The sequence below is a fragment of the Macaca nemestrina genome, chromosome 8 (genome assembly GCF_043159975.1).
Source record: "Macaca nemestrina isolate mMacNem1 chromosome 8, mMacNem.hap1, whole genome shotgun sequence".
Lineage (NCBI taxonomy): Eukaryota > Metazoa > Chordata > Mammalia > Primates > Cercopithecidae > Macaca > Macaca nemestrina.
This window is the reverse complement of record NC_092132.1, coordinates 146,259,717-146,286,515: the sequence shown is the minus strand read 5'-3', so window position 1 is coordinate 146,286,515 and position 26,799 is coordinate 146,259,717. Positions and strand designations below refer to the sequence as shown.

General features: G+C 44.9%; 2 protein-coding genes across 5 annotated transcripts in view; one reads left to right on the top strand and one right to left on the bottom strand.

Moving 5' to 3' along the window:
• The first annotated feature begins 5,282 nt into the window (after positions 1–5,282).
• On the top strand, positions 5,283–21,986 carry LOC105491190 (defensin beta 136). 2 transcript variants are annotated; one of them, XM_011757371.2, is made up of 3 exons: positions 5,695–5,859; positions 21,190–21,381; positions 21,805–21,986. In XM_011757371.2, the coding sequence occupies exons 2-3, from the start codon at positions 21,327–21,329 to the stop codon at positions 21,984–21,986; spliced, it is 237 nt and encodes a 78-aa protein (XP_011755673.1). In that variant the 5' UTR covers positions 5,695–5,859; positions 21,190–21,326. The 2 variants fall into 2 exon arrangements, 1 of the variants encoding a protein (XP_011755673.1); XR_011607273.1 differs by lacking the exons at positions 21,190–21,381; positions 21,805–21,986 and adding an exon at positions 7,822–9,696 and having other exon boundaries at positions 5,283–5,859.
• Positions 7,416–26,799, bottom strand: part of LOC112428261 (defensin beta 135) — a 23,198-nt gene continuing 3,814 nt past the window's right edge. The window contains exons 1-2 of one of the 3 annotated variants that reach the window (XM_024795861.2): positions 9,668–9,731; positions 7,416–7,641 (exon numbers count right to left, since the gene is read on the bottom strand). In XM_024795861.2, coding sequence (XP_024651629.1) covers positions 7,475–7,641; positions 9,668–9,731 — 231 coding nt within the window. In that variant the 3' untranslated portion in view covers positions 7,416–7,474. Of the gene's footprint in view, positions 7,642–9,667; positions 9,732–26,799 lie in introns of those variants that run through there. The other 2 variants (XM_071068656.1, XR_011607274.1) reach the window with 2 other exon arrangements.

Below are 26,799 nucleotides of genomic sequence, written 5' to 3'. Positions count from 1 at the left end.
CTCCCTGAAATCTTACTCATTCAGTAGTGAAAACTGCATTGTCTAAAAGCAACATCTAGAATTTATCTGGAATGTCTAGAATTTGTAATAGAGATTCTGAGAAGCCTCAAGGGTAAGAACAAGCTCTGTCTTTAGGGAAACTCATTTTTACTTAGAGCTAATTTTTGACATTTTTTCCAGTTTTATTGAGGTATGATTGACAAATAAAAATTATATATTCAAGGTGCAGGACATGGCTTGATATACATATGCACTGTGTAATGATTACTACAATCAAATTAAATAGCACATCCCTTACCACCCATAGTTACCATTTGTAGGGAAGAGGACACTTAAAATTTATTTTCTTAACAAATTTCAAGCAAACAATACAGTATTATTAACTATAGTCACCATGCCATACATTTTATCCCCAGAACATATTCATCTTACAGCTGAAAGTTTGTACTATTTGACAAATATCATCCCATTTAACCCACATCCAACCCCTGACAACCACCATTCTACTCTCTGCTTCTATAAATGGATCTGGTGCCCTGTTTATTTATTTATTATTTATTTATTGGAGACGGAGTCTTGTTCTGTTGCCTAGGCTGGAGTACAGTGGCTCAATCTCAGCTGACTGCAACCTCCATCTCCCAGGTTCCAGCAATTCTCCTGCCTCAGCTTCCCAAGTAGCTGGTACAACAGGTGCACGCCACCACGCCTGGCTAATTTTTTTGTAATTTAGTAGAGACAGGGTTTCACCATGTTGCCCAGTATGGTCTCAAACTTCTGAGCTCAGGCAATCTGCACTCCTCAGCCTCCCAAAGTACCAGGATTACAGGCCTGAGCCACCGCGCCTGCCCTGGTGCCCTTATTATAAAAGAGTCCCCAGAGAGATCCCAAATCCCTTCCACATGTGAGGACACAGTAAGAAGCCACCATCTATGAACCAGGAAGAGGTTCTTCACCAGAAGCCAAATCTGCCAGTGCCTTCATCTTAAACTTCCCATCTCTAGAAAGGTGAAATAAAGTTCTATTGTTTCTAAGCCACCCCAACTAAGAAATTTTGCTACAGCAGTTCTAAAAGGCAGAGAGAGCATCTTATATTTTTTGTATTCTGATCATTTGACATCTGAAGCCTTGTTGAACCTGGAGGGTCTGCCACTCGCAGAGTTAGCCAATTCCTAGAGACAGTATACTTTTCAAACCTACTTGCCCACAGTGTGTTTTTCAAACAAACCAATTCACAGTCCACACCTCAACCACCTCCTTTATCAGGCCTTCATACTATGGGACCCTATCCACTCACCCTAATCACCCAAGGACCAGGCAATCAGGGATATTCCCTAGACATTGGCACCTGCTAAAATTATTCGAATTTTAGCCAGTCAATTTAGAGGTTTCTTTTGTCAAAGTTAAGAACCATGGCCAATGACACAGCCTCAGGAGGTGCTGAGGACATGTGCCCAAGGTAGTTGGGTTACAGCTTAATTGTATGCACTTTAGGGAGACAGAAGTTACAAGGAAAGACATAAATCAACGCATGTAAGATATACATTGGTTCAGCCCAGAAAAGCAGGACATCTCAAAGCAGGGGGAGGTGAGCTTCCAGGTCATAGGTGGATTTAGAGATGTCCTGGGTGGCATTTGGATGAAGGAGTTAAGCTCTGCCTAAAGAGTTGAAGTCAGCCTGAGTTAATTTAAGGTAAGGTAAGGTGGGAGGGAGTGGGTGGGATTGTGGAAGCCAAGGTCCCTGTCATGTAGATGAAGCCTCTAGTTTGCAGCCTTCAGAGAGAAAAGAAGTGAATATCTCTTATTGGACCTTAACCCATTTCCTGTTTGCCCTGAGAATATTACTGTCTCTAATCCTAATGCAACATATACATTTCAGTTGCATTAGGATTAGAGACAAGTTCTGTTTAGAAATGACTCCAAGAACAGTTTTTATATTTTATTTTCACATTGAAAATCAGCAAGATTTGCATCAGCTTCAAAAAGCATGTTATATAAAATCATATGAGCACTGGCAAGCTGCACTTTTTTTTTCTGAATGGGCAATGGGTTAAAAAGTGTCAGACTCTCCTGAAGAGCCCTCGTAAGGGAAAGAGATTCTCTACAGAATGTAAATTTCCCCAACAAGAGACAGTTTTGCAAGGCTATTTCAAAATATGTCAAATAAATATAATTCAGGGTAAAATACTTTTATTTTCTCTGGGGCCCACTATCTATCATGTGATGTTATACCAGATTCAGGTTGGAATTTGGCATCTTATTGCCACAGTCTGTTTTCTCAGCCTTAAGATCACTATTTTAATGTTAATGCTGGTCAGTTGTGTCTAAACTCCAAAGGGAGGAAGATATAATAAGGGATCGGCAACACCTCCCACCTTCCCATCATTGCCTGATATAAGAATAGCTACTCCTGCTCTCTTTTGATTCCCATTTGCATGGAATACTTTTTCCCACCCTTTTACCTTGAGTGTGTATGAATCCTTCTGTGTTAGATGAGTCCCTTGAAGACAGTGGATATTTGGATTGTGATCTTTTAATCCATTCTCCCATTCTGTATCTTTTGAGTGGAGCATTTAGGCCATTTACATTCAATGTTAATATTGAAATATGAAGTGCTGTTTTTTTCATCATGTTAATTGTTATCTAGATATGTTTTTTTCATTGTGTTACTGTTTCATAGGCCTGTGAGTTTTCAGTTTTCAAGTTCTATTTTGACGTATATTGAGCTTTTGTTTCAAAGTTTAGAACTCCTTATAGCAGTTCTTGGAGTGCTGATTTGGAAGTGACAAATTCCCTCAGCATTTGTTTGTCTGAAAATAACTTTATTTCTCCATTTATGAAACTTAGTTTTGCAGGATACAAAATTCTTGGCTGACAGTTGTTCTGTTTAAGGAGGTTGAAGATATGACCCCAATCCTCTCTGGCTTCTAAGGTTTCTGCTGAGAAGTCTGCTGTTAGTCTGATAGGATTTGTTTGTAATTTAACTGCTGCTTTTTTCTTACTGCTCTTAGAATTATTTCCTTCATGTCAACTTTAGATAGCCTGATGACTATATACCTTAGTGAACATATAATGAATTTTCTAGGAGTTCTTTGAGCTTCTTGGAATTGCGTATGTAGATCTCCAGGCAGGCCAGGGAAGTTTTCCTCAATTATTCCCTAAAATAGGTTTTCCAGACTTGTCATTTTCTCTCCTTCCCCAGGAACACCAATAATTCTTAGGTTTGGCCATTTTACATAATCCCATACTTCTTAGAGACTTTGTTCATTTCTTTTTATTATTTTTCTTTATTTTTGTCTGATTGGGTTAATTCAAAAACCTTGTTTTTGAGCTCTGAAATTCTTTATTCTACATGTTCTAGTTTATTGTTAAAACTTTCCACTGTATTTTGTAATTCCCTCAGTGTATCTTTCATTTCCAGAAGTTCCAGTTGTTTTTTTCTTGATGATATCTATCTCTCTGGAAAATTTTTCATTCACATCCTGAACTGCTTTTTAAATTTCTTTAAGATGGTTTTCACCTTTCTCCAATATCTTCTTGAGTAGCTTAATAATCTTCATATTTCTTAACTGGTATTTCAAAGATTTCATCTTGGCTTGAGTCCATTGCTGGAGAGCTAGTATGATCTTTTCGGTGTGTTATAGCACCTTGTTTTGTCATATTGCTAGAGTTATTTTTCTGGTTCCTTCTCATTTGGATCGACTATTTCTTCTCATTATTCTTGAATTTATGTTTGATATGACTGTGTTTATTTGCTTGTTTGTTCTTAAATTTCTTTTTTCCCCTTAAGGATGAAACTTTAATTCTTATAGTTAATTATAGCCTAATTCAGTTCTTGGTGCTTTAGGGGGTGAAGACCCTTGGTTACAGAGTTTTTGTATGATGGTTTTCTTATATGCTAGTTGTAGTAGCATTGTGCTCAGTGTGTGAGCAAGTTCACTATGTCCTATGGGGTTGGAATGGTCTCTTAAAGCTTATCCCATTCCCCCATAGTGTGTACTTATTTATTTACTTATTTTCCCCCAGTATTTTATTTACTAATTTGATGGTTCAGGCTTCAGGCCAGTAGGGGAGGTGTCCCTGGGTAGGAACCAGTTGTGGCTAAAGCAGGTGAGTGAATGATGTCCCAGGCTTGACAGAGGAGGCTGGAGGAACTCTCAGTGAGTTAAACTGGGGTCTTATTGGGGGAAGGGTTGGAGCCACCTCAGCCCTGCTGCCAGATCACCAGGAAAGTTACCCACCACTCAGGCATGCTCCTGTCCCAGTGTTCCTGCTGTTCAGGAGCTGACTGACAGGCCTTTTTTATGACCTTTTTTTCATCTGTAGGAATGTTGATATTCCAAATAGAAAGGAATTATGGCTCTGCCTCTCATGCAACCTTGAACCTAGAGGGTGCTCCTCCTGTGGGGATGTGTTCCAGGAAGACTGTCTGTAGTTGCACCCACACTAAGCTCCCATGGGAGAAGCCCAACTGTGCCTATGGTGGTGGACAACATGAGAAAGACCTCCTTTTCTCCAAGACCCTTCACGCGCACCAGAGCTGTCTGACTGTTGGGATAGAGCTGAAGACCTTCCCTGCTGAGCCCAACACTTCAACTGTGCCTCTACTGAAGGAAGCCTTCCATCTGATGCTCAAGGCCTGCCGCCTGGATTCTTTTGTCCCACAGAGTGTTCCCTTGATGTGGTGCACTCCTCCTTCCCCTGCAAGTGGGAGTCCCTGGGAGCCAGATTACTGTGAGTGTTGTTGTTCCTCTGGGTGTAGCTGCCCAGAGAAGTTGGCACACTCCAGGCTGGTGTTGGGGACTGTCTCCAAGGGATCAGTGGGTAGCAACACCAGGTCTAATGGTGGTGGCAAGGTTGTGACACAGACTCTGTGAAATTCCTTGGTTATTGATAGCCTTAGTGAGTTGGCTTTCTTGAATGCGGGTTACAGTAGTAATGAACTGGTCATGTGGACAGACTCAGGACCTCCTGGTTAGCCAGAGTGGTGCAGGCAGTGGTGATAACTGAGATCCCATAGCAGTTTTCTCCTTTCTGGGTGCAATGTTAATCTACCAGGAGATACTGTCACGGACTGTGTCGGTTGGCCTCCAGCCAGGAGGTGGCGCTTGCAAAACAGCAGCAGCTGCGGTAGAGCAGTGGGATTTTTGCTTGCCTGGTGTTGCCCAGAGGGAGATACTCTGGTTTCTCCGGACGTGGGTGGGGCCATGTAGCGCCCAAGAGACTGTGCTTTGCGTTGAGTTACCAGGGCGGGTGGCGGGGCAAAGCTAGGTAGGGGCTAGGTCGGGCGGGCTTGCACACTGGTCTCCATGTGCAGAAAAAGCAGGAACTTCTATGGGTGTTGGGGGATGGGAGCGGATCTCAGGCTACTGGGTTGATGTTTCAGAGTGGAGCATTGCTGCCCCTGCTCCATAGAAGAGTCTGTGCAAGGGGTAGGGAGTAGCGGGCGGTGGTAAAATCCACAGTTCCTACCCACTTGGCAAGGCAGATCCACTCCCACGGTGTTCCACTGAAAGCAGCGAGCTGAGTTCCAGTCAGCCTGTAATCAGAACTGGCGGCTGCGGGGAGTCATAAGCTTTCCCCGCAGAGACCGCAGTCCGGGCGTTCAGGCCACGCCCCCTCCCTGCCCGCTGCAAAGCCGGCGTGCCCCGGTGGCTCCTGCGATTGCAGTTTCTGCACCCACAACTCCTGCACCTGTGGCTCCTGCACTTGCAGCCCACTTTTCACCCTCCCCCGCCCTAGCCCTGGCCAAGGAAGTTCGTCCCCACCCGAGGTTGTATTGTAACCCCGTTGGGAGCTTCTTTCAACCTGCAGCCAGCGCCTGAACTTCGTAGCTGGCCGCAAGGCCTCCTGGGAGGAACGGTAAGGAATGGCTGCACTCAGTCCACGCTGGGATCTGGAAGTGCATGCAAGGGTCTCCCCCTGAAAGTATGGAATACTTTATATTCCATAACCCTCCCCAAGTCGGTTCCTGCGTTAGGTCGCGTTAGGGCTTCCCCCTCAGCACGCCCACCTTGTGTCCTGGACTTTCAGGATCCCTAGTGGGGGTGTATATCGCAGAGGCAAATTCCCTCTCTCACACTCAGGGGACTCGCAGCCCTTCGCCTGACTCAGTGTAGGCTGCAGCCTCCTGCTTCCTTCAAAACATCAACAGATTCCTGTGGTTTTCCTGTTCCGTTATTGCGTTGTTTCTTGAAAAACAGTTCACAATGTGAATCTGTACACACCATTTTGTCCTTCCAAGTGGGAGAGGTATGCTAGCAGTTCCTCTAATCCACCATTTGGGAAAAGTATTCTTAATTTTTCAAGGATACAAACATTTTTGTGGCCTGGTCATCCTAAACAGCACAAAACGTCTTTGTCCATTGCAAACTATAACATACTCAATATTTCAACTTATTTTCAATATGACTTTCGCTTCATTGTTTTCAACATCAAACTACGAGTGTTCCTTAGTAGGTTCCCAAGTTAGACAATCCAATAGAAAAGTGGGCAAACGTCTTGAAGGGTCGTATCACAAATAAGGATATCTTAGGCCAATAAACATCTGAAAAGGTGCTCAGCTTCATTAGTCATCCATGCAACACAAATTAAACTCCATATGTCATCACTGTATACTCCCTAGAATATTTTTTTAAAGGTGTAAAATACTAGATGTGGACAAGAATGTAAAGCAACAAGAATGCTCAGACATTGTGGATGAGAGTATAAATTGGTACAACCAATTTGGAAGACAATCAGATGCCATGTATTTACTAAAACTGAATGTATGCATAGCCTGTGCCCTAGCAATTTCTCTCCTAGTTATATAACCCCCACAGAAATGCCTGCACCACAACCCTATTTATAAAAGCAAAAACTGGAAACTACAAATAAGACCATCTTCACTTAGAATATTCAAATAAATTGTAATATCTTTCCCAGTGTAATACAATGTGCCATTGAGAAGTATAAACTACAATTACATGAAACAGATTAATAAACTTCACAAAAGTAGTGTAGTGTAGAAGAAGCCAGACACAAAGGAATACCTACAATTCCATTTATATAAAGTTCAAAAATAGATGTCAGGACCTTCCTATTAAAAGTCAGACTAGGAATTATTTTGTGTGTAGTAGTGACTGGTAGTGCCTGGGATGTTGTAATATTCTTTTTGGGGGCAGGGTGCTGGTTACATGGGTGTGTTAAATTTGTGCAATTCATCAGGATGATGTTTAGTCATGATTTGTACATGTTTTAATTGTATGTTATACTTCAAAAGGTTCTTAAGAGACTTTTAAGAAGCGATAAATTAATAAAAAGAAAAAGCACTAAACACAGGGAATTAGAGTATTTCTGTAGGAGAAAAAATAGAGAGAAATACAGCAGACATGGGAACACTGATAGGCTAAAGCCATTGTTTTAATCGAATGGTGCAACTGAGAGGGATCTGGGTTCCCAGAGGAAATCAGCAACAGCTTTCAGGTACTCACAACTATTACCCAGTCAGTATAGGTAAATGTTTTGGGTTTACACAGCATAAACGTGTAGTATCACACAAAATATGATATTCTTCTTTTTTTAAACATTTTTGCCTGCAAGAACCCTGCAGTCGCCAACATGAAGCAAAGAGTTTTTGTATGTAGACGTTGGGTCCACTTCTACCTACCAAGAGAAACAAAGGTTAATGCACAGTTAGTGTCCTGCAGTGTCATGTTGCCGTGGATAAATTAGACTTCACACCATACTTTTCACTTTTTAATGATGAATTAGACATGATCGAAGATACTCAAGACATTTTATAGCTGGATGCCCCTTTTCAGTTGCTCTTACCTTGTTTTCCAGGGGCCCTATTATAAGCCATTATATGAACCCACAATGAGTTACATGAATTACTGATCAACTATGTGGAGTTAACAGGACCCGACATCTTCAGCTTGAGACTATTTGCTTCAGAAAGAACATTCAGACATCAAAGTCATCCCAGGAGCCTGTGGAGGTCCCATACCAGGAGGCATGCAGGGTCTGGAATAGCTACCTGAGGCAGTTTGTGATTCTCAAAGTATCAGCATAAAGAAAGAAAGATCCCTGAACTGGAATTTTAGAAGCCTACAGTTCTATCCCTGTATTCCCCAGTAACATTCTGCATGACTTTTTGTCAAGTGCTTCATCACAAGGTACTTAAGAAGTACCCATTCTCCCATGGGTACTTTGCACCTCATCATGCTGTAAGTTACTTTGCACCCATGGGAGCATGAGTGTGAAATGGTTTGAAATACCTGAGACAAATATAGAAATTTATTGCTAGTAATTTTTCTACACCTTAAGAACTGGGAGCCTCTGGAAACCAAAGGGTGGAGGTGGGGTAATAAGAAGGCAGTTTAAGAGGATAAGGGTGGCCCTGAGTTGCCCCTACTGAATCATCTACTCTTGCATGCTAAGTCTTATCAGTTTCTCCACCCAGGTGCCTCTGCGAGTCCATAGATTGAGCCTTTGTCGTGTGAAAATAATCAATATGGTATGGTCAAGGGCCATTAGCAGGCAAACTTGCCCACCGTGCGCTCGCTAGACCTCAGGCACCTTTCTGGGGACAAAGAGTCCAGTAGAGACGCATTGCAAAGTGTCCAGAGATCCCACTATGCGGGGCATCAGCCCTCATCTCAACATGGTCCTCGTTCGTATCTATCTTCATTTTCTTTTTCTTTTTTTTTTTTTTGAGATGGAGTGCAATGGCACCATCTCAGCTCACTGCAACCTCCTCCTCCCGGGTTCAAACAATCCTCTTGTCTCAGCTTCCCGAGTAGCTGGGACAGGCACACGCCACCACACCCGGCTAATTTTGTATTTTTAGTGGAGAAGGGGTTTCACCACGTTGGCTAGACTGGTCTCGAACTCCTGACCTCAGGTGATCCACTCGACTCAGCCTCCCAAAGTGCTTGGATTGCAGGCGTGACCCACCGTGTCCAGCCTCATATCTGTCTTTTAAACACTTCACACTTGGTCCTTGAGTGATACACTTTATATATGAAGGTTTGAGGCAATGGGTAGGGGCTCTCTGCTGATCCCAGAAAACCACAAGCAAAACAGTTTTGAGAACCTACACTTTAGTGACTGAAGTAGACTCCTCATTATCACCAAGTTGCTGGCTTCTGTCCAGAGAATGTAAATTCTGACCTCTCAAACTGATGTTTCATAGGACCTCATCATGCTATAAGTTAATGTAATACATCTTAACCAGCTGTGTCTGTGGAGTCTGCTCAGTATAAAATTTACCTTGGCTTCCAAATGAGTGAAAAATAACATGGGTGGCTGACTGTGGAAGACAAGTTCTAAGAGTCCTCAAAGAACAGCCTCCTTCTCACCCCCAAGTCCTCCCTGTTCTTTGAAAGTCTCATCTTTTTGCTCTGCCCTACTTCTGCCAATACCAACAGTCCAGCCTTCCCCTCAAACTTCACCAACTCCCCAGAGCAAAATCCATAACCAGTTTCTTTTCTGAAGAGAGCCACCTCCTGTTCTATGTCCTTTGGATCTTTTCTTCATTCTCTGGACCAGCCCAGCATGTCCATCTCTGCTCACCTTCCTCCCTGTTGCAGCTTCCTGTGTCCAAGTCCTGCCTTTTTTTCACTCTTGTAGAACCTCACACCTTTCCCTTTACTGTTCCTAATTCTACAAGGAGAGGACTCCGTTTTACCTGGTGGAACATAGAAGAGCAAGTCAAGGACCACGAGGGCCAAGAGGACGCTCCTTGTGGCCATACCAATCAGCAACGAAGCAGCTGCAGTGTAAGGGAAAGTCACTCTCTATGCAGCTTTGAAAAAATGGGGGGCTGCATGGCTAGTGAACCTTTTGGAACAAGAACAACTGCCTGCTCCACTGAGCAATCCAATCAGCAAACTGTCTGTTTGAACATGACATCTCTTCATTAAAGCGCACTTCCTGGGTGCCACAGGCATGCTAGCAACTGCATGTACACTGTGTAGGCAGCCCTATTCTCGGCCCTGGTAGGATGCTGTGTAGGTGTCTGTGTATCTTCATTGTACATCCACTTAACAAATGCCTATAGTGTGCAGAGAACCATAAGGCTGCCTTATGTAGTTGACAAAAAGGTTTTTGCTTTTTTCAACCTTACACACACACGAAATCCAGGTAGGCATGATTCTCTCCATTTTAAAAGCAAAAATAAAGAGTCTCCGGTGGAAGAAATGACTTTCCCAAGCTCGCATGGATCCTAAATGGTAGCAACGCGACTTACAAGCAGGCTTCCCTGACTCCTATATACAGAAGTACTGAAGTGTGGCCTTGCCCAATTCTGGTATAGCTGCAATCTCTTTAGGAAAATAAGAACTCCTCAAAAATAGCATGGAAAAAGCAAGTCCCCATAACACCTGCAACATGACCTGGGGAAAAACACTGAGTCTTATTGCTCCCCATTGGGCATATGCTGTGTGCCCGGTAGTGGGGGGCATACAAAGAATTTATGACAAAATTATTGCTTGGAGGGACTAAAGGTCAACAGCGTTTGACAGTTTTTGAAGTGTTTTAAGTTTTTCAACAACTTTATCTGATATTGTATGAAGAACACAAAACCCAGAATCAGAAAGTCTTTCTGGTCTGGACTCTGCAAGCAGTAGCTTGACAAGCTTTTAATAGAGCACTTACTTTACCTCTCTGACCATCAGTTTCCTCACTTGTAAAGAAGATTGTACACCTGGCCGGGTGCGGTTGCTCATGCCTGTTAATTCTAACGCTTTGGGAGGCCAAGGTGGGTGGAGTGCTTGAGCTCAGGAGTTCAAGACCAGCTTGGGCAACATGGCAAAACCCTGTCTCCACAAAAAATACAAAAATTAGCCAGGCATGGTAGTGAGCGCCTGTAGTCCTAGCTACTCAGGAGGCTGAGGTGGGAGGATCACCTGAACCCAGGAGGTTGAGGCTGCAGTGAGCCATGATTGCACTGTGCACTCCAGCCTGGGTGGAGTGCACAGTGCAATCAGTCCCACCTATCAAGAAGGCTTGTTGTAAGGCCAAATGAAGTAATTCTTGAGGACAGTCCTTTAGAAAACATACATTTAAGGAACTGTTAGACCCATATAACAGAAAAAGACATTTAAAACTACAGATATTGGCCAGGTGTGTTGACATGCGCCTGAAATCCCAGCACTTTGGGAGGCCGAGGTGAGAAGATTGCTTGAGGCCAGACGTTCAAGATCAGCATGGGCAACATAGTGAGACCCCCTTCTCTATTTAAAGAAATAAAACTAGAGATGTTGCTTCTCCAACTAGAGAGTGAAATAGCCAGGACTAGGAACACATGCTTGCCTCTGTCTGTCCTTGTTTTATTCACAAGAATGCATCGAATATATGCCACTTCAATGGACTCTTGTTTTCCAGCTTCAGGATGTTTATGATGTGGTTGAGATTGCACATCTGTGAAAGACTCATAAAGAACTACAGAGCAGAAAATCAGTGAATAGAGAAAGAACAGAGGACCTGAGTTTTGAGGAGCACAAAGAGAAAAGATCAAGCAAGCACAAGTGCACTAAGGGACTCTCCTGAGACCCACTTTCCAACATGCAGTATTAGGCACAGCCTGATGTGCACTCTCTCAGCCTCCATGGTCCTGATCTTCTGTTCTCCAACCAACCCCTCTGTCTCCATCTCAACCCTTCCCACCGCGCCCTCCAGAACCACGGTTGTACTATAAACATAGCTTGTACTTTACGTCTTCCCCAAGAACACTCTTCCACCTCTATGTCTCGGCAAAATGCTGGGTTCTTCTCTAAGGACACTGCTTCCTAGCAGCCTCGGTGACTGAAGGCTGTTCATTGACCCAGGCTCCACACACCAGAGGACATGTAAGCCCCACTTCACAATTTTCTGAATGAAACCTGACATGATCCAGACACCGCCTTTCCCTCACCCGGTCCACGTTGAATCACTCATCAAACATTCCCAGTTCTGTCTCCAACATACAGTTCACACCTGCCCATTTCTGTCTTCACTGCTGCCACTGCATCCATGCCATCACTGTCTGTCACTAAACTCAGTAAATGGCCTCTTAAATGGTTCCCATAGCATTTTTAGATATTTACCATTTATCTTCCACTTGGTAACCAAAATGACCTTTTTATGAAAACTGAAATTGATTCATGCATTTGCCCTGTGGAAAACCCTTCAGGATGGCTTCCTTTTGGGTTAAAGTGGAAACTTCTTAGTGTGGATACTGGTCTGGTCCCTGGCTTATCCCCCGACCCGAGTCCTCTCATTTGTTCTGTCTCTCGCTGCATTGCACCATACTGGCCTTCACTATTCTCAAACACGTCAACCTCAAAGCTTTCACATGTGCTCTCTGCACAGTCTGGAAATCTGTACCACTCACCTTCTCATCCTCACCTAACATTTAGTCTCATTTAGAGGGACAGTATCTGTCTCTTCCACAGAATGTAAGAAACCCAATAAAAAATTAGGTTCTCTCTTGTAAATCTCTCTCAAAGGAACCTTTCTCATCCTGAGCATATAGAATATTAGAATTTTATATTTGTGCCTTTGTTTTTCTTTGACATTTGCTTCCTCCACTTGACTACAATCTCAATAAGAGTATGGACCATGTTCTTACATACATGTGATATCAGATCAAGAAAATGCAATTTTTTTGTTTAAAAAAAAATGTGGCCAGGCGCGGTGGCTCAAGCCTGTAATCCCAGCACTTCGGGAGGCCGAGACGGGCAGATCACGAGGTCAGGAGATCAAGACCATCCTAGCTAACACGGTGAAACCCCGTCTCTACTAAAAAATACAAAAAACTAGCCAGGCGAGGTGGCGGGGGCCGGTAGTCCCAGCTACTCAGGAGGCTGAGGCAGGAGAATGGTGTAAACCCAGGAGGCGGAGCTTGCAGTGAGCTGAGATCCAGCCACTGCACTCCAGCCTGGGCGACACAGTGAGACTCCATCTCAAAAAAAAAATTTTTTTAAATGTGAGTTTTCTAGGACTGCCATAACAAAGTACTACAAGCCGATTGGCTTAAATGACAGAAATGTGTTGTCTCATTGTTTTAGAGGTCAGAAGTCTGAGATCATGTTGTTGGCAGGGTTGATTCTTTCAGAGGGCTGTCAGAAAAGGAATGGTTCCAGGCCTCCTGGCTTCCGATAGCCACTCCATTCCTTGGTTCTGGGTGGTATTCTCCTGTGTCTTCACATTGTCTTCCCTCTGTTTATATCTGTGACTGGGTCCAACTTTGCCCTTCTTATAAGGACATAGTCATATTGGCTTAGAGTCCACCCTAATGACCTCATCTTAACTTGATCTATGTAAAGACCCTATTTTCAACTAAGGTCGCATTCACAGCTGATGGAGGTTAGGACTTCAACATCTTTTGTGGGGTTACAATTCAACCCCTAACAAGTGTTAATCTTCAATCTTCCTGAGTAATCTCTATGACCTAAATGACATCAAAGCAACCAACTGTTTTTCTAGAACACTGATTATTCTTCATTTTTCTTTCACCACATTTGCCCAGAAGAAAAGCCATCTATAGAACTGGTTCTGCTCTCAGGCTTCTGAAAGCCACTAGAACACATCACATGACTCCACAGGAAAGCTGAGTTTAGAAATTTGGTTGTTCTTTTTTTTATATATATTCTAGTCAACCTCAGATGCTATTTGCCCTCATCACTCCCCACCCCCATCCTACTCTCAGCAGAACCTCTGGCTTCCTATTTCACAGAGAAAATTGATGTCAGAGAATTTAAATTCACTTAACTTTGCACACAATTCCCATCAAAATGCCACCATCATTCTTCACAGAACTAGAAAAAGCAATCCTAAAATGTATATGGAACCAAAAAAAGAGCCCACATAGCTAAAGCAAGACTAAGCAAAAAGAACAAATCTGGAGGCTCCACACACCAGGGGACAAGGAAGCCCCAACCTCCTGCCAGCCCCATGCCATTTTCAGAACGATACCTGACATGATCTGGACACTGCTTTTCCCTCACCCCGTCCACATTGAACTGCTCATCAAATGTTCCCAGTTCTGCCTCCAACATACAATTCGTACTCGCCAATTTCTATCTCCACTGCTGCCACTGCGTCCATGCCATCACCTCTGTCACCAAACTCAGTAAATGGCCTCTTAAATGGCTCCCATATCATTTTTTGATATTTACCATTTATCCTCCACTTGGTAACCAAAATGACCTTTTATAAAACTGAAATTGATTTATGCATTTGCCCTGTGGAAAACACTTCAGGATGGCTTCCACCTGGCCCTGCCCTTGACACCTGAGGACTATTACAATTCAAGGTGAGATTTAGGTAGGGACATAGCCAAACCACATCAGCATCCTCTCCAAGTATTTGCTTCTTAAGATGGTGTTCTTGTTCTGTATCACATCACAATCTTCCTGGATTGCTTTGTATCTTTCAGGCACATTGTCAAAGTCTTTTCCACAATTCTACCTCCCCTTTTTTTGCCACAAATGCTGATGTGAGATTTGTTCCTCGATCGTATTTTCCTCTTACTCTTCTGAATCTCTCTTGCTGAATTCATCCATTTTTATGACTCTTTGACTATTGATTCTAAAATTTATGTATGCAATCTCAGTTCCACTTTTAAACTTCCCAACTGTCTACTTGGCTGTTCCACCTAGACATCCTACAGGAAACTCAGACTCAACCTATCCAAAACATTACTAATTGTCTTCTCATCCTTCCTCCCAAAACCTCTGGTGTTTCCAGTGAACTTCACCACTGAACCCACAAACTTAAACCAGAAACCTGGAAATTATCCTAACTACCTTTGTCTTTCTAAATTCCACAGATAACAAAAATCAAGTATTTATTTTATTTCTTATTGCTCTTGAGATGAATATTCTCCTTTTTGCACTACTGCCAATACTCTTACTTTACTTCTCACTTGATCTTGGAGTCATAAAGCCTTGCAATGGGTCTCCATGGCTTTGATTTTACAACACCATAAACCCATATTAAAACAAGTGTGGACTTGATTCCCCCAGCTTAAACTCCTAAGCACAGCATTAAAATACCCTTAGTGCATTATGCTAAGTGAAATAAGCCAAGCACAGAAAGACAAATACTGCATAATGTTACTTATATGTGGAATCTAGAAAAGTCAATGTCAGAAGCAGGGAGAATGGTGGTTACCAGAGGCTGGGGCCAGGAGTGCAGAGAGGGGAGATACTGGTCAAAGGGCACAAAGTTTCATTTTGTCAAGACGCCTGAGTAAAGACATGGGACACTCTCCCTCTCCAGAAAAAAAGAAACAAAATTGTGAATTACACCTAAGATAGAACATCTATGAGAAAACTCCAGAGTTCAACAGAGAAGTCACAGGAAACACTTGAGGCATAGAAGGAGAAGGATGTGGGTTGGCTAGGAGCCTGGAGTGGCTCCCATTTGCTGGGAAAAGGTAAGTGAGAGATTCTCACTGGTTCACATCTCCATCTCAGACTACTGTAACCCTAGCAACAGGAGGGCTTTTTTTCCCACGTGGGCCCTGAGATTAGTGTGGGTGGTGATCAGGATACCGCTCAAGGGCATTGCTCCACACAGGGAAGTCATGTTGAGTTATACACATCCCCTGAGATCTAAGAGGCTGCAACACAGTGCTATTGCAAGAGCCCAGCCTCCACCAGACTGAATTCTGTCCTGGGAACCAACAGGCCCCACATCTCCACAGAGGAGAACACCGACTGATATCCCCTGATGTCCACCCAGATGGCTGCAGTGGCTCGCACTGGATGAACCCAGTGGTGCTACAGAGTCCACAGCACTCTAGCCCAAGTGGACTACTACTCCCTAGGGAAAGGATGGTGCAGTGCACCCAGGAGACTCTCCCAGGGACAAAGGGAGTCCCACTGTGAGCTTTTCAGAGCCTGACAGCTCCTGTCTGGGACTGTGAGAAGCAACCCCACCCCCACCAGTAGAATGACATCTATGCTTGGGCTCACCCCCTAGGCCACTGCAGCAGCTGCTGGTACTGCCAGAAGTCAAAACAAGTTGGCCTGAGGCTGCCTCTCTGGGTCTGTAAATAACACCCTGCCCTCACTAGCAGCACAACCCCTTGCTGGAGCCCATCCACAGAGGGTGAGGCCTCTTCCTTTCCTCCCATGCACAACACTACAGCTGCTGCTGCTGCTACTGGCAGCCAATGTGAGTGAACCCAGGAGCTGCTTGTCTGGGTCTGTGAATAGCAACTACTCCCTCACCAGTAGCAAGGCCTTTGTGCTTGAGCTCACACCCAGAAGGCAGGATCCCTCCACTGCTCTGAACAACATTGCAGCCAGGAGCTGAAGCAAGCACTACTCAGAGCCTGAGAATTTTCTGCTTAGGGCTGTGATCACCAGCCTCATCCCTATCAGAAGCACATCCTCTGTGCTTTTGTGTCTGTTCTGAGTACAGGCTCCCTCCCCATACACACCATGGCAGCTACTGCTACTGCTGGAAATGAAGTGTGAACTCCCAGAGCCTGATAGCTCCTTGCAAGGGACTGTTGAGACTAACCATACCCATACCAGCAGCAGAATTGCTGTGCTCTAGCACAATCTCTGAGGTCAGGCTGTTCACTCACCACCATAGATCGCTCAGCCCCACCTACTGCAGCCTACACTCCTGCACACCACCAAGGCCTTGACATCATGCCCCCAGATACTGAGCACCCCATCTGAGGACTGGGAATTACCCGATCCATTCCACCATCTCTGATCCTTGTGCACTCCTCCTAGGGACCTGAAGATGGGCCCACCTAGCCTGCTGCCAACAACATCAACCGCAGCCACTCACATGTGTTAACTAGGAGCCTAGAGACTAGCCTGCCAAGCCCATCATAGCCACCACTAACATTAGCAAGTGCACCTGGGAGCCTGAGTGTTATCCTGCACCACTGCTACCCTCACTCACACCATTCATGCTGCCCAGGGACCTGAGAACCTACCCACCCATCCAGCCCTCCACTGTCACTGCCAGTACCAAGAAATCTGCCTGGAGTTGTCCCACCTGGACCTGCTAACATTGGTGCCCACATACACCACCCAGTGACCCAAGGTCAGGCATGCTTGATCCATCATTGCCACAACCAGGGCTTGAAGACTGGCCAACATGGCATCCCTATCCCCTGCAAAGCCTCACCATAGCTTCCATTAGCAATTGCAGCCAAGCCACTGAGGAATTACAGATACCACTGATGCTATTCACAGCCAAAGAAATCATGCAGAGACTACACTGCTGCATGCACCAAGAATCAAACGCAATCAAATCCTACTAAAGGTAATAAATTGATTCACCTGGTTACACAGTCCCTTCCAGGCAGGTGCGTTTCTTGATCACTTGGGACAACCAGATCTTATTTTTCTCTCTGAACTTTCCCAGGTGCAGAAAGTAATTTCTTTATTAATTTCATGTCTAAGTAACTGGTATATGAAACCAGACAGACTCTTCCTGCTCGGGTTTGGGCTTGGGTTTTGGTCTGAAGTCATCTCTCGGAGCTTTAACCCTCACTCTAAGCCCTATCCCAATATACAGTTAGAGGAACATGGTGAATGAGTGGAGATACCTGAAGCAAGCCTCAGAAGGGCCAGAATTTAAGTCCAGCTTTGCCAGTAGCCTGAAGAACCAGAGGAATGTTATGTTCAGGCCCTTTATTCTTCTGGGTTGAAATCCCCCAGTTTTTAAGTAGTGGGAAGCAATATAGGAAGTCATTCTTACTCTCACCTTCTAACTTCTAACCTTCACCTCGGTTCTCCCATCAGTTCTATATGGCAAAGTAAAGCCACACTACAGCCCCAATGACCCCCCAGATCAATGGGAGAGGTGTCCCCACCTCCTTCTGGAAATTATAGGCTCTGGGATCCCCTCATCAGACATGAGATGCTACCTCCTTGCACTGACTCTGATCTTCCTTTTGACATAAGTGATTCCACCTAAAGGGACAGGCGTGAGTTAAGCAGGGCCATGGGAATGTATCCCTGACCTTCAGTAAGGTTAGCATCTTCAAGAACTCTCTAGGAATGGGCTGGGTATGAGGACAAAGATCCTCTAAAAGGATTGTCTAGGAAAATGCAGTGAGTCATCTTTAAATCATCTGCCTTGTGTTACTACGCTCTGTTATGAAACTTGGAGCCCTTGGTCAGAGCCCCGGACACTACCCCTCTCCACTTCCAGGCTCCCTAAGCCCAAGAGATTAACCAGGGAAGTTAAGGTATAGGAGCTCTGTGTACCCACTGGTATCTTCTGGGATTCATAGGATAGGAAGACAGGTCCTTGGGATTTTCACTGTTCTCTAGGAAGTAGAATCTTTTCCAACTTCATTTCGTGTAAAGTGTTCATTACCACATGAATACAAGATGTGTTCAGTCCACAAATACAACAACCCACAGGCATTCAGGAGGTTGTACATCACAAAAGAGAAAAATCAAGACTAACAGCATAATGAACTGTTGTTTGGGGAAACTTGACCATCTGATTCTAAAATCTGTATGGAAATGAAAGAAAAAAACAAAACTAGCCAAGACACTCACCCACAAAAAAAAGGTAAGTGGGAAGATTTGGCTCTGATGGAGACAGACTCATAAATAGATAGAAGGATGGATAGATAGATAGATAGATAGATAGATAGATAGATAGATAGATGATAGATAGATAGATAGATGATAGATAGAGAGATAGATAGATAGATGATAGATAGATAGATAGATGATAGATAGATGATAGATAGATAGATGATAGATAGATAGATGATAGATAGATGATAGATAGATGATAGATAGAGAGATAGATAGATAGATAATAGATAGATAGATGATAGATAGATAGATGGTAGATAGATAGATGATAGATAGATAGATAGATGATAGATAGATAGATAATAGATAGATAGATGATAGATAGATGATAGATAGATAGATGATAGATGATAGATAGATAGATGATAGATAGATGATAGATAGATAGATGATAGATAGATAGATGATAGATAGATGATAGATAGATAGATAGATGATAGATAGATAGATGATAGATAGATAGATGATAGATAGATGATAGATAGAGAGATAGATAGATAGATAATAGATAGATAGATGATAGATAGATAGATGGTAGATAGATAGATGATAGATAGATAGATAGATGATAGATAGATAGATAGATAATAGATAGATAGATGATAGATAGATGATAGATAGATAGATGATAGATGATAGATAGATAGATGATAGATAGATGATAGATAGATAGATGATAGATAGATAGATGATAGATAGATGATAGATAGATAGATAGATGATAGATAGATAGATATATGATAGATAGATGATAGATAGATAGATAGATGATAGATTGATAGATAGATGATAGATAGATAGATAGATGATAGATATATAGATAGATAGATAGATAGATGATAGATAGATAGATAGATAGATAGATAGATAGATAGATAGATAGATAGATAGATCGATCTTATTTTAAAGCGTATTAACTTATTACAAAGCTATAGCAGTAAGGCAGCATGGCGTTAGTGCAAATATAGACAAAGAGAACAATAGAGCAGATGAAGTTTTCCAGCGTCAGACTCATGCATGTGCGGAGCCTGATTTAAAACAAAGGTGGCACAGCTAAATAGCTAAACAGTAGAGAAACAACAATCTTTTCAATAATTTTTGGTCTTGAAACAATTGGTTTTCCATAGGGGGAAAAATAAACTAATTTACACCATACACAGAAATCATCACAGGTGGTTATAGAGCTAAATGAGAAAGAAAAATAATAAAGAAAAAAGAAAGATAATATAGGAAATAGTTTTATAACCTAGGAGTAGGGAAAGATTAGTAAGCAAGAACCAGAAAATTAAGACTATGTGTGCTTACTGTATTGGCCGGGTGGGGTGGCTCATGCCTGTAATCCCAGCACTTTGGGAGGCCGAGGCAAGTGGATCCTCTGAGGTCAGGAATTCCAGACCAGCCTGGCCAACATGGCAAAACCCCATCTCTACTAAAAATACAAAAATTAGCCAGGTGTGGTGGCGGGCACCTGTAGTCCCAGCTACTTCGGAGGCTGAGGCAGGAGAATCGTTAGAACCCAGGAGGTGGAGGTTGCAGTAAGCCGAGTTTGGGCCACTGCACTCCAGCCTGGGTGATGAGCGAGACTCTGTCTCAAAAAAAAATTAATAATAGTAATAATATTGGGTACCTACTGTATGGCAGTGTGCATGCAAAGCATTTTATAAGCTGTATCTCATTTCATCCTCAAAAAGAAAACACACGCAAAAGCTTCCAATGCACTTTTTGAGAAGCAGATCTTGAGGCTGAGATGCTACATAATGCATCTGAGCGTGTAAGCCTGCAAAGCAGAGCACAGCCAGTAACGCCATGCTCTACTGCCACGCTACACACTCAGAGCCCTGTGGTCGTGGGCTGCCTGGGTACAAGCCTGCCTTAAGGGTCAGAACAAAACCAAAGTTAGTGTCATCTTCGCTCTGAGACATCCCTCATTACCCCAAGAGAGACAGGCCCAAGGGCCCTTCCCCAGGGCTGAGTCTCTGTCACTCCAGACAAGCCCTGTCTGGCTCCACTCTGGACACCGTGCGTCCAACCTTGAACACAGCACTGAACCAACTCTTCTAAGGGGGAGTTTCAACTCCTCAACTCCAAAAAGGAAATCTCTCCTAGAAGCTTCGAAGTCCCCTAATCCTAGCCAACATTTCATACCAGTCATTTGGAAAACAAAGTCCATCAGCAAACTTTTCCAGGCCTTTTTTGTTTTTCGCAGTATCTGCCTTCAGCCAGGTAAATAAGTCAGCCACCAGACAAGGAAGCTGTCCCTTCTCCACTGGTTCTGAGCCCCTTCTCCTGGTCAGACCAGTGGTTGACACCTTGAGAGCCTCTGTGTCTTGGAACTGCCTTTCCAGGCTTAAATTAAGCCTGTGTTTCGTAACCCCCTTTCTCTGCGCTCCCGAGCTTTCCGTGGTGCCGCGGAGGAAAGAAGACACAGAGCAGGCGTTTTCACTGTCATGTTTCTATCAAAGTACACTTGAAGGGAGAGGGAAAGTGCTCAGGCCTAGGCATGGGGATCCTGGTCTTTTCTCCCGTGCTGCTGTCAGGAAACATGACAGCCTTAGCTGAGTCTCTTCTTTTCCTGCGGTTTGTAGAAAAGGAGGTAGCACTGAATGGCCCAGGGCCTTTTCTCCCTCGAATTCTGCAGAACCCTGTGATCTCCTCAGTCTGCCCCTCCAGGAAGAGTGAGGCCAGCGTCCAGCCCCACCCAGCCCAGCCCAGCTCTATAAAGGAGCCTCTCAGGCAGCCACGACTGGGAGTTTCAGCTCTGTGCCCTCTTCGGCCATGAACCTCCATCTTTCTGCGTTACTCCTCCTCCTGGTGATCTTACTGCCTTCAGGTAAAACAGTGGGTGTGGGTCTGAACATAAAAGTGGGGGTTCCCAAAGATTGAGATGCTTTAAAAGCCCTCTAACTATAAGCCCAGCAACAGGACACCAATATCAGATGGGCCAGCAGGTTAGGGGCACAGCGAGCAGACTGCTCCTGCCCTGCTCTGCTGCTGCTGCAGCCGCAAGATCTGCCTGGGCACCGGGGAGGGGAGTGGATGTCACTGTGCACACAGATCATGCAGCAACCCAAATTCCTATCTCCCCTCCAATGCCTCTGGCTACCCTGAGCGTTATCCGGCTTGCCGAGATGTGATCAGAGGTGAGGTGAATCACAACTAACAAGCCATCCACCAGGAGGTGATGGCAGGCCTAGGATTTCTCCCAGCCTCATGAAGATTGACGTTTCTTTTCTGTGGTCTCTCCCCACATCAGGAAAAGGTATGTTTGGGAATGATGGAGTCAAAGTCCGCACCTGCACTAGCCGGAAAGCCGTATGTTTCTTCGGGTGTCCGCCGGGATACCAGTGGATTGCGTTCTGCCACAATATTCTGTCTTGCTGTAAAAATATGACACGTTTTCAACCCCCACAAGCCAAAGAGCCATGGTCTCATTAAAAAGATGTGTGAATGGCTCAAAGTACTAAACTCCTAATCTGTGTGTAAGGATCTGAGAGCTTGTAAGTGAGCCATGGGCAGCCAATGAGGACCAGATTCTGATAATTTACTGGCAAAATTCCAGAAGCATTTTGTAAAGGGAGCACTGCCATGAAATGCATCCCCTATTATTTTTCCTACCCTCCCATCCCCAATCACTCATTCCTCTTTCGAATTCAAATTCAGGCCAGGCACAGTGGCTCACGCCCGCCAGTAACCACAACACTTTGGGAGGCTGAGGTAGGCAGATCACCTGAGGTCAGGGGTTCATGACCAGCCTGGTCAACATGGTGAAACCCCATCTCTACTAAAAATACAAAAATCAGCTGGGTTTGGTGGTGGGTGCCTGTAATCCCAGCTACTCGGGGAGGCTGAGGCAGGAGAATTGCTTGAACCTGGGAGACAGAGGTTGCATTGAGCCGAGATCGTGCCACTGCACTCCAGCCTGGACAACAGAGCAAGATTCCATCTCAAAAAATAATAATAATAAAATTCGATGGATTAATACAAGTTCACAGGCCCAAGCGATGATATATTCTGGGCATAGAAACGAGCTAACCATGCACCAGGCACACATTTGAGTGATTTTCATCTATTAGGTAACTTACTCCACACAATAAAATCTACAATTTCTCCCATTTTGCAGATGAAGAATATGTTCCAAGGTCACACGACAAGAGTTAGTCCTGGGATTAAACCCAGACAGTCTGCACGCAGTGTCTTGAGTGTAAAGTTGCACCACCTCTCTGTTAGTAAGTATGAGATTCTAGCCAGATTGTGGTTCCAATGAGGAGGCAAGAATCCAACTAGACCCCTCGAATGGCAAGCCCCTCAACGCTCATCCTGTGGTTTAAAGCCATCACGCTTCTGGTTGCCAAGTTGCTTTCATGGTTCTGTACTCAGTGGCTTTCATGAGTCACGATCAGTGTCACCCTAAAATCCCACACACTGAACATGCTACTTTCACCACTGCAGTGACACACTGGACCATACACCCATTCCAAATGTGCAGCTGTCTGCCAGGCAGGACTGTCCAACAGCACATCCTACCATCCACTCCAGGGTTCCCACCTGGAGGCAGAGGCCTCGGGTCTGCATTGAGACCCTCCTCATTCTCTACTAAGAAAAGAGAAGGGTAGCTGAGTTTCAGGAGCTCCCTTCTCCACGAACGTGCCTGGCAGGCACACTCTGACAGTCTGCACTGAATGCTAAGCAGGGGTGAACTGACTGCTCAGAGCCCAGCCTCAACATCAATCCCCCAAATGCTAGCAAAGAAGAAAAACCAGAGATCATCATGGTCCATGAGGCAAGCCTCTGAGGGCATCATGCTTTAGCTCATCCCTTTGGGTCTGTGAGTGTGTCTACAGTGGGCCTGTGGCATCAGACCAGCTGCACGTGCTCATTTCAAACCACCCCCGTATAAAAAAAAAAAAAAACAGGGAAGGACATTGCAAAAGTTCACAAAACAATATAAATGCAGTGAAATTAACATAAAAATAGAAAATAAAAGAGAAAACTGGGTGAAGGGAAAAAGGAGATATTCTTTCACCAGATGTCAAAAGGATCCAAAGCTCAAAAAAGGCTAAACACCCCAACGCTTTTCTTGCAGTTTCTAAGGTCATGGTCACTCCAGCCTGGTGGAGATGCTGCTCTAACTTTGACAGTGGGGAGCAGAAAAGACACAGCTCTCTCCAGCCGCACTCAGAGAGGACCGAAACTGTACAATTACTTTTGCTGAAAACCCACACAAGAAACAAGAATACTAAATGATCACACACAAACAGCGTAATGTACTGACCCTGTAGCCCACTGGATGTGAACTTCGAGTCAGTGGGCAGCGCCTCTGCGGGGGCCACAGGTGTCAATTTCACTCTCCAAGTTCCAGGGCAGCCATGGGGAGGGTCCACAATTTAGGCTTAGGGACCTATGTCTCCAGAAATTTTACTAGAGTGAATGACAGAATCACATGGTTGCCATCGAGATACCAGCTCATCCTGGTGCAGCAAACTGTTTCAGGACCATGATTAGACAGAACAGCCCTGCAGAGCCCCTTTGGTTTATGGGCGTATCTCACACCGATTCTGTGGGGGCAAGATATATTCCCAGTACTCTCTGTATGCTTAAGATATCCAGAGTTGATGTCTGTTACTTGAAACCAAGAAATCTGGCCAGGTGCAGTGGCTCACGCCTGTAATCCCAGCACTTTGGGAAGCCGAGGCAGGCAGATAACCTGAGTTCGATACTAGCCTGGCCAACATGATGAAACTCCATCTCCACAAAAATACAAAAATTAGCCAGGCTGCTCTCGAACTCCTGACCTCAGGTGTCCATCCACCTCGACCTCCCAAAGTACTCAGCTGTCAAATAATAATCACAAAGGACTCCCCATATTGTGTCTGTCAAGTTACATTAAACGGTTCAGATATGGAGCCACGGCACTTTTCCAAAAGCCAGCGTCTCTGCCTTTCAAGATCCAGGTATACAGAAGCTCAGCTTTTGTTCAACAAACGTCAGACTCCTCTTACCACCCAGTTCCTGATTGTGCATCTCAGGAACTCCAAAAACCAGGCTGGAAACAACCATTCTTAGTGGAATGAGCAGGTGGGATGAGAGGAGTGAAAAGGAGAGGGTGCTCTTGCATTAAGCATTGCCTCTGTGGGGCCCTTCTAGAAACCAGTTCAAGTTCTCCCTCTGGTCGTTGGTCTGGGAGTGAGGGGACCACAGATGAGCAATCAACTTCTGCACAACAGAACCAGGTCCTGTTGTATCCCCTGAGATCATTATGATGTCCACCATCACTGAGATGGTGTCAGACCCTAAGAAAGGAAGGATTCTGTTAGCAAGACTAGCTGTCCCTACCACTGGATGTTCAGAGATCCCGAATAAGAGCAGAGGTCTCATCAGTTTCCTGAAACTGGCCTTTGGCAGGGAGCACATGTCTCCTATCTCCACGATAACCGCCCACTGTGCTGGGCTCATGCCCAGACATCCCAGCAGACAGGACTGAGCGTGGCATGGCTGGTGGGTCACAGGCAGACCCTGAGGTTCAGGCCTGGCCTATTGGAAAGTATGGTCAGCCACAGCAGGATAGCAACTAAATTCCCTGCCTTCTTTCCCCCGACCATCGAGCAACAGTGAGCTCCACCTGTCAGATCCAGGTGGTGTGCTATCCCCACAAAATCTAGGTAGAAGCCCGTGCCGCTCAGGTCTTCTCCGCTAGCACCAGCAGAGAGCTTCTGACCCGATCAGGCAGGAAAGCCTGGAGTCAACCTGTTGGGACAATAGTGCCTTCTTTATCTGCTGGTGCTTTGGTTTGGGGACACGGACAGCTTTTTTCTCAAATTATGAGATATCCCAGCTCATCTTAGAGAGCCCACTCATCTGCTTCTGAGGACAAAAGCAATTCCATCTCACAGAGTTGATGGGAGTAGCAGTTCCTTAAGCTCCCTCCAAAAGATACCCAATTGCTACATACTGCAGCATATTTCGCAAACCGTGCCAACCCTCACAGTTTGGGGTTTAAGCAGGCAATGCCTGGCCACGTGCTGAAGGGACAATGACTTAGTATTCTAGACCTCAGACATGGCTTCTTTTTTTTTTTCGTCTTCTTTTTTGAGATGGAGTCTCTCTCTGTCGCCCAGGCTAGAGTGCAGTGGTGCGATCTCGGCTCACTGCAACCTCCACCTCCCAGGATTAAGCGATTTTCCTGCCTCAGTCTCCTGAGTAGCTGGGACTACGGGCAAGTGCCACCACGCCCAACTACTTTTTTTGTATTTTTAGTAGAGAAGGGGTTTCACGGTGTTGGCCAGGCTGACCTCAAGCCCCTGACTTCAAGTGATCAACCGGCCTCGACCTCCCAAAGTGCTAGGATTCCAGGCGTGAGCCACCGCGCCCGGCCTACATCATGACTTCTTAATTCAAGGTGAAGCCAGGACCAGTGCGCAATACAGGAACAATTGGCTGTGAGCATGAGGTGTTCAGATGGATTCCTCGCCCTGATTCCTGAGGTTGTGTGTGAGGAAGTCTTCCAATCTTGTTCTCTAAAACTGGAGCAAATTGGCTGGGTGCAGTGGCTCATGCCTGTAATCCCGGCACTTTGGGAGGCCAAGGCGGGCAGATCACAAGGTCAGGAGATCAAGACCAGCCTAGCCAACATGGTGAAACTCCATCTCTACTAAAAATACAAAAATTAGCCAGGCGTGGTGGCAGGTGCCTGTAATCCCAGCTACTCAGGAGGCTGAGGCAGGAGAATCACCTGAGTCTGGGAAGCAGATGTTGCAGTGAGCTGAGATTGCACCACTGCACTCTAGCCTGGGTAACAAAGCAAGACTCTGTCTCGGGGAAAAAAAAAAATGAAGCAGATTACTCAACTAATTGCCAACCCATCAGGGGACCTGATAGTGTAAAATCTTTCATAACTAAAGTACAGGTGTAAAAACTAACATTCAGGCCGGGCGCGGTGGCTCAAGCCTGTAATCCCAGCACTTTGGGAGGCCGAGACAGGCGGATCACGAGGTCAGGAGATCGAGACCATCCTGGCTAACACAGTGAAACCCCGTCTCTACTAAAAAATACAAAAAACTAGCCAGGCGAGGTGGCGGGCGCCTGTAGTCCCAGCTACTCGGGAGGCTGAGGCAGGAGAATGGCATGAACCTGGGAGACGGAGCTTGCAGTGAGCCGAGATCCGGCCACTGCACTCCAGCCTGGGCGACAGAGCGAGACTCCGTCTCCAGAAAAAAAAAAAAAAAAAAAAAAAAAAAAAACTAACATTCAG

Coding starts and splice junctions, on each gene's coding strand:
- LOC105491190 (XM_011757371.2), top strand. CDS start 21,327: ATGAACCTCCATCTTTCTGCGTTACTCCTCCTCCTGGTGATCTTACTG. Junction 21,382..21,804: donor GGTGATCTTACTGCCTTCAG/GTAAAACAGTGG, acceptor TCCCCACATCAG/GAAAAGGTATGTTTGGGAAT.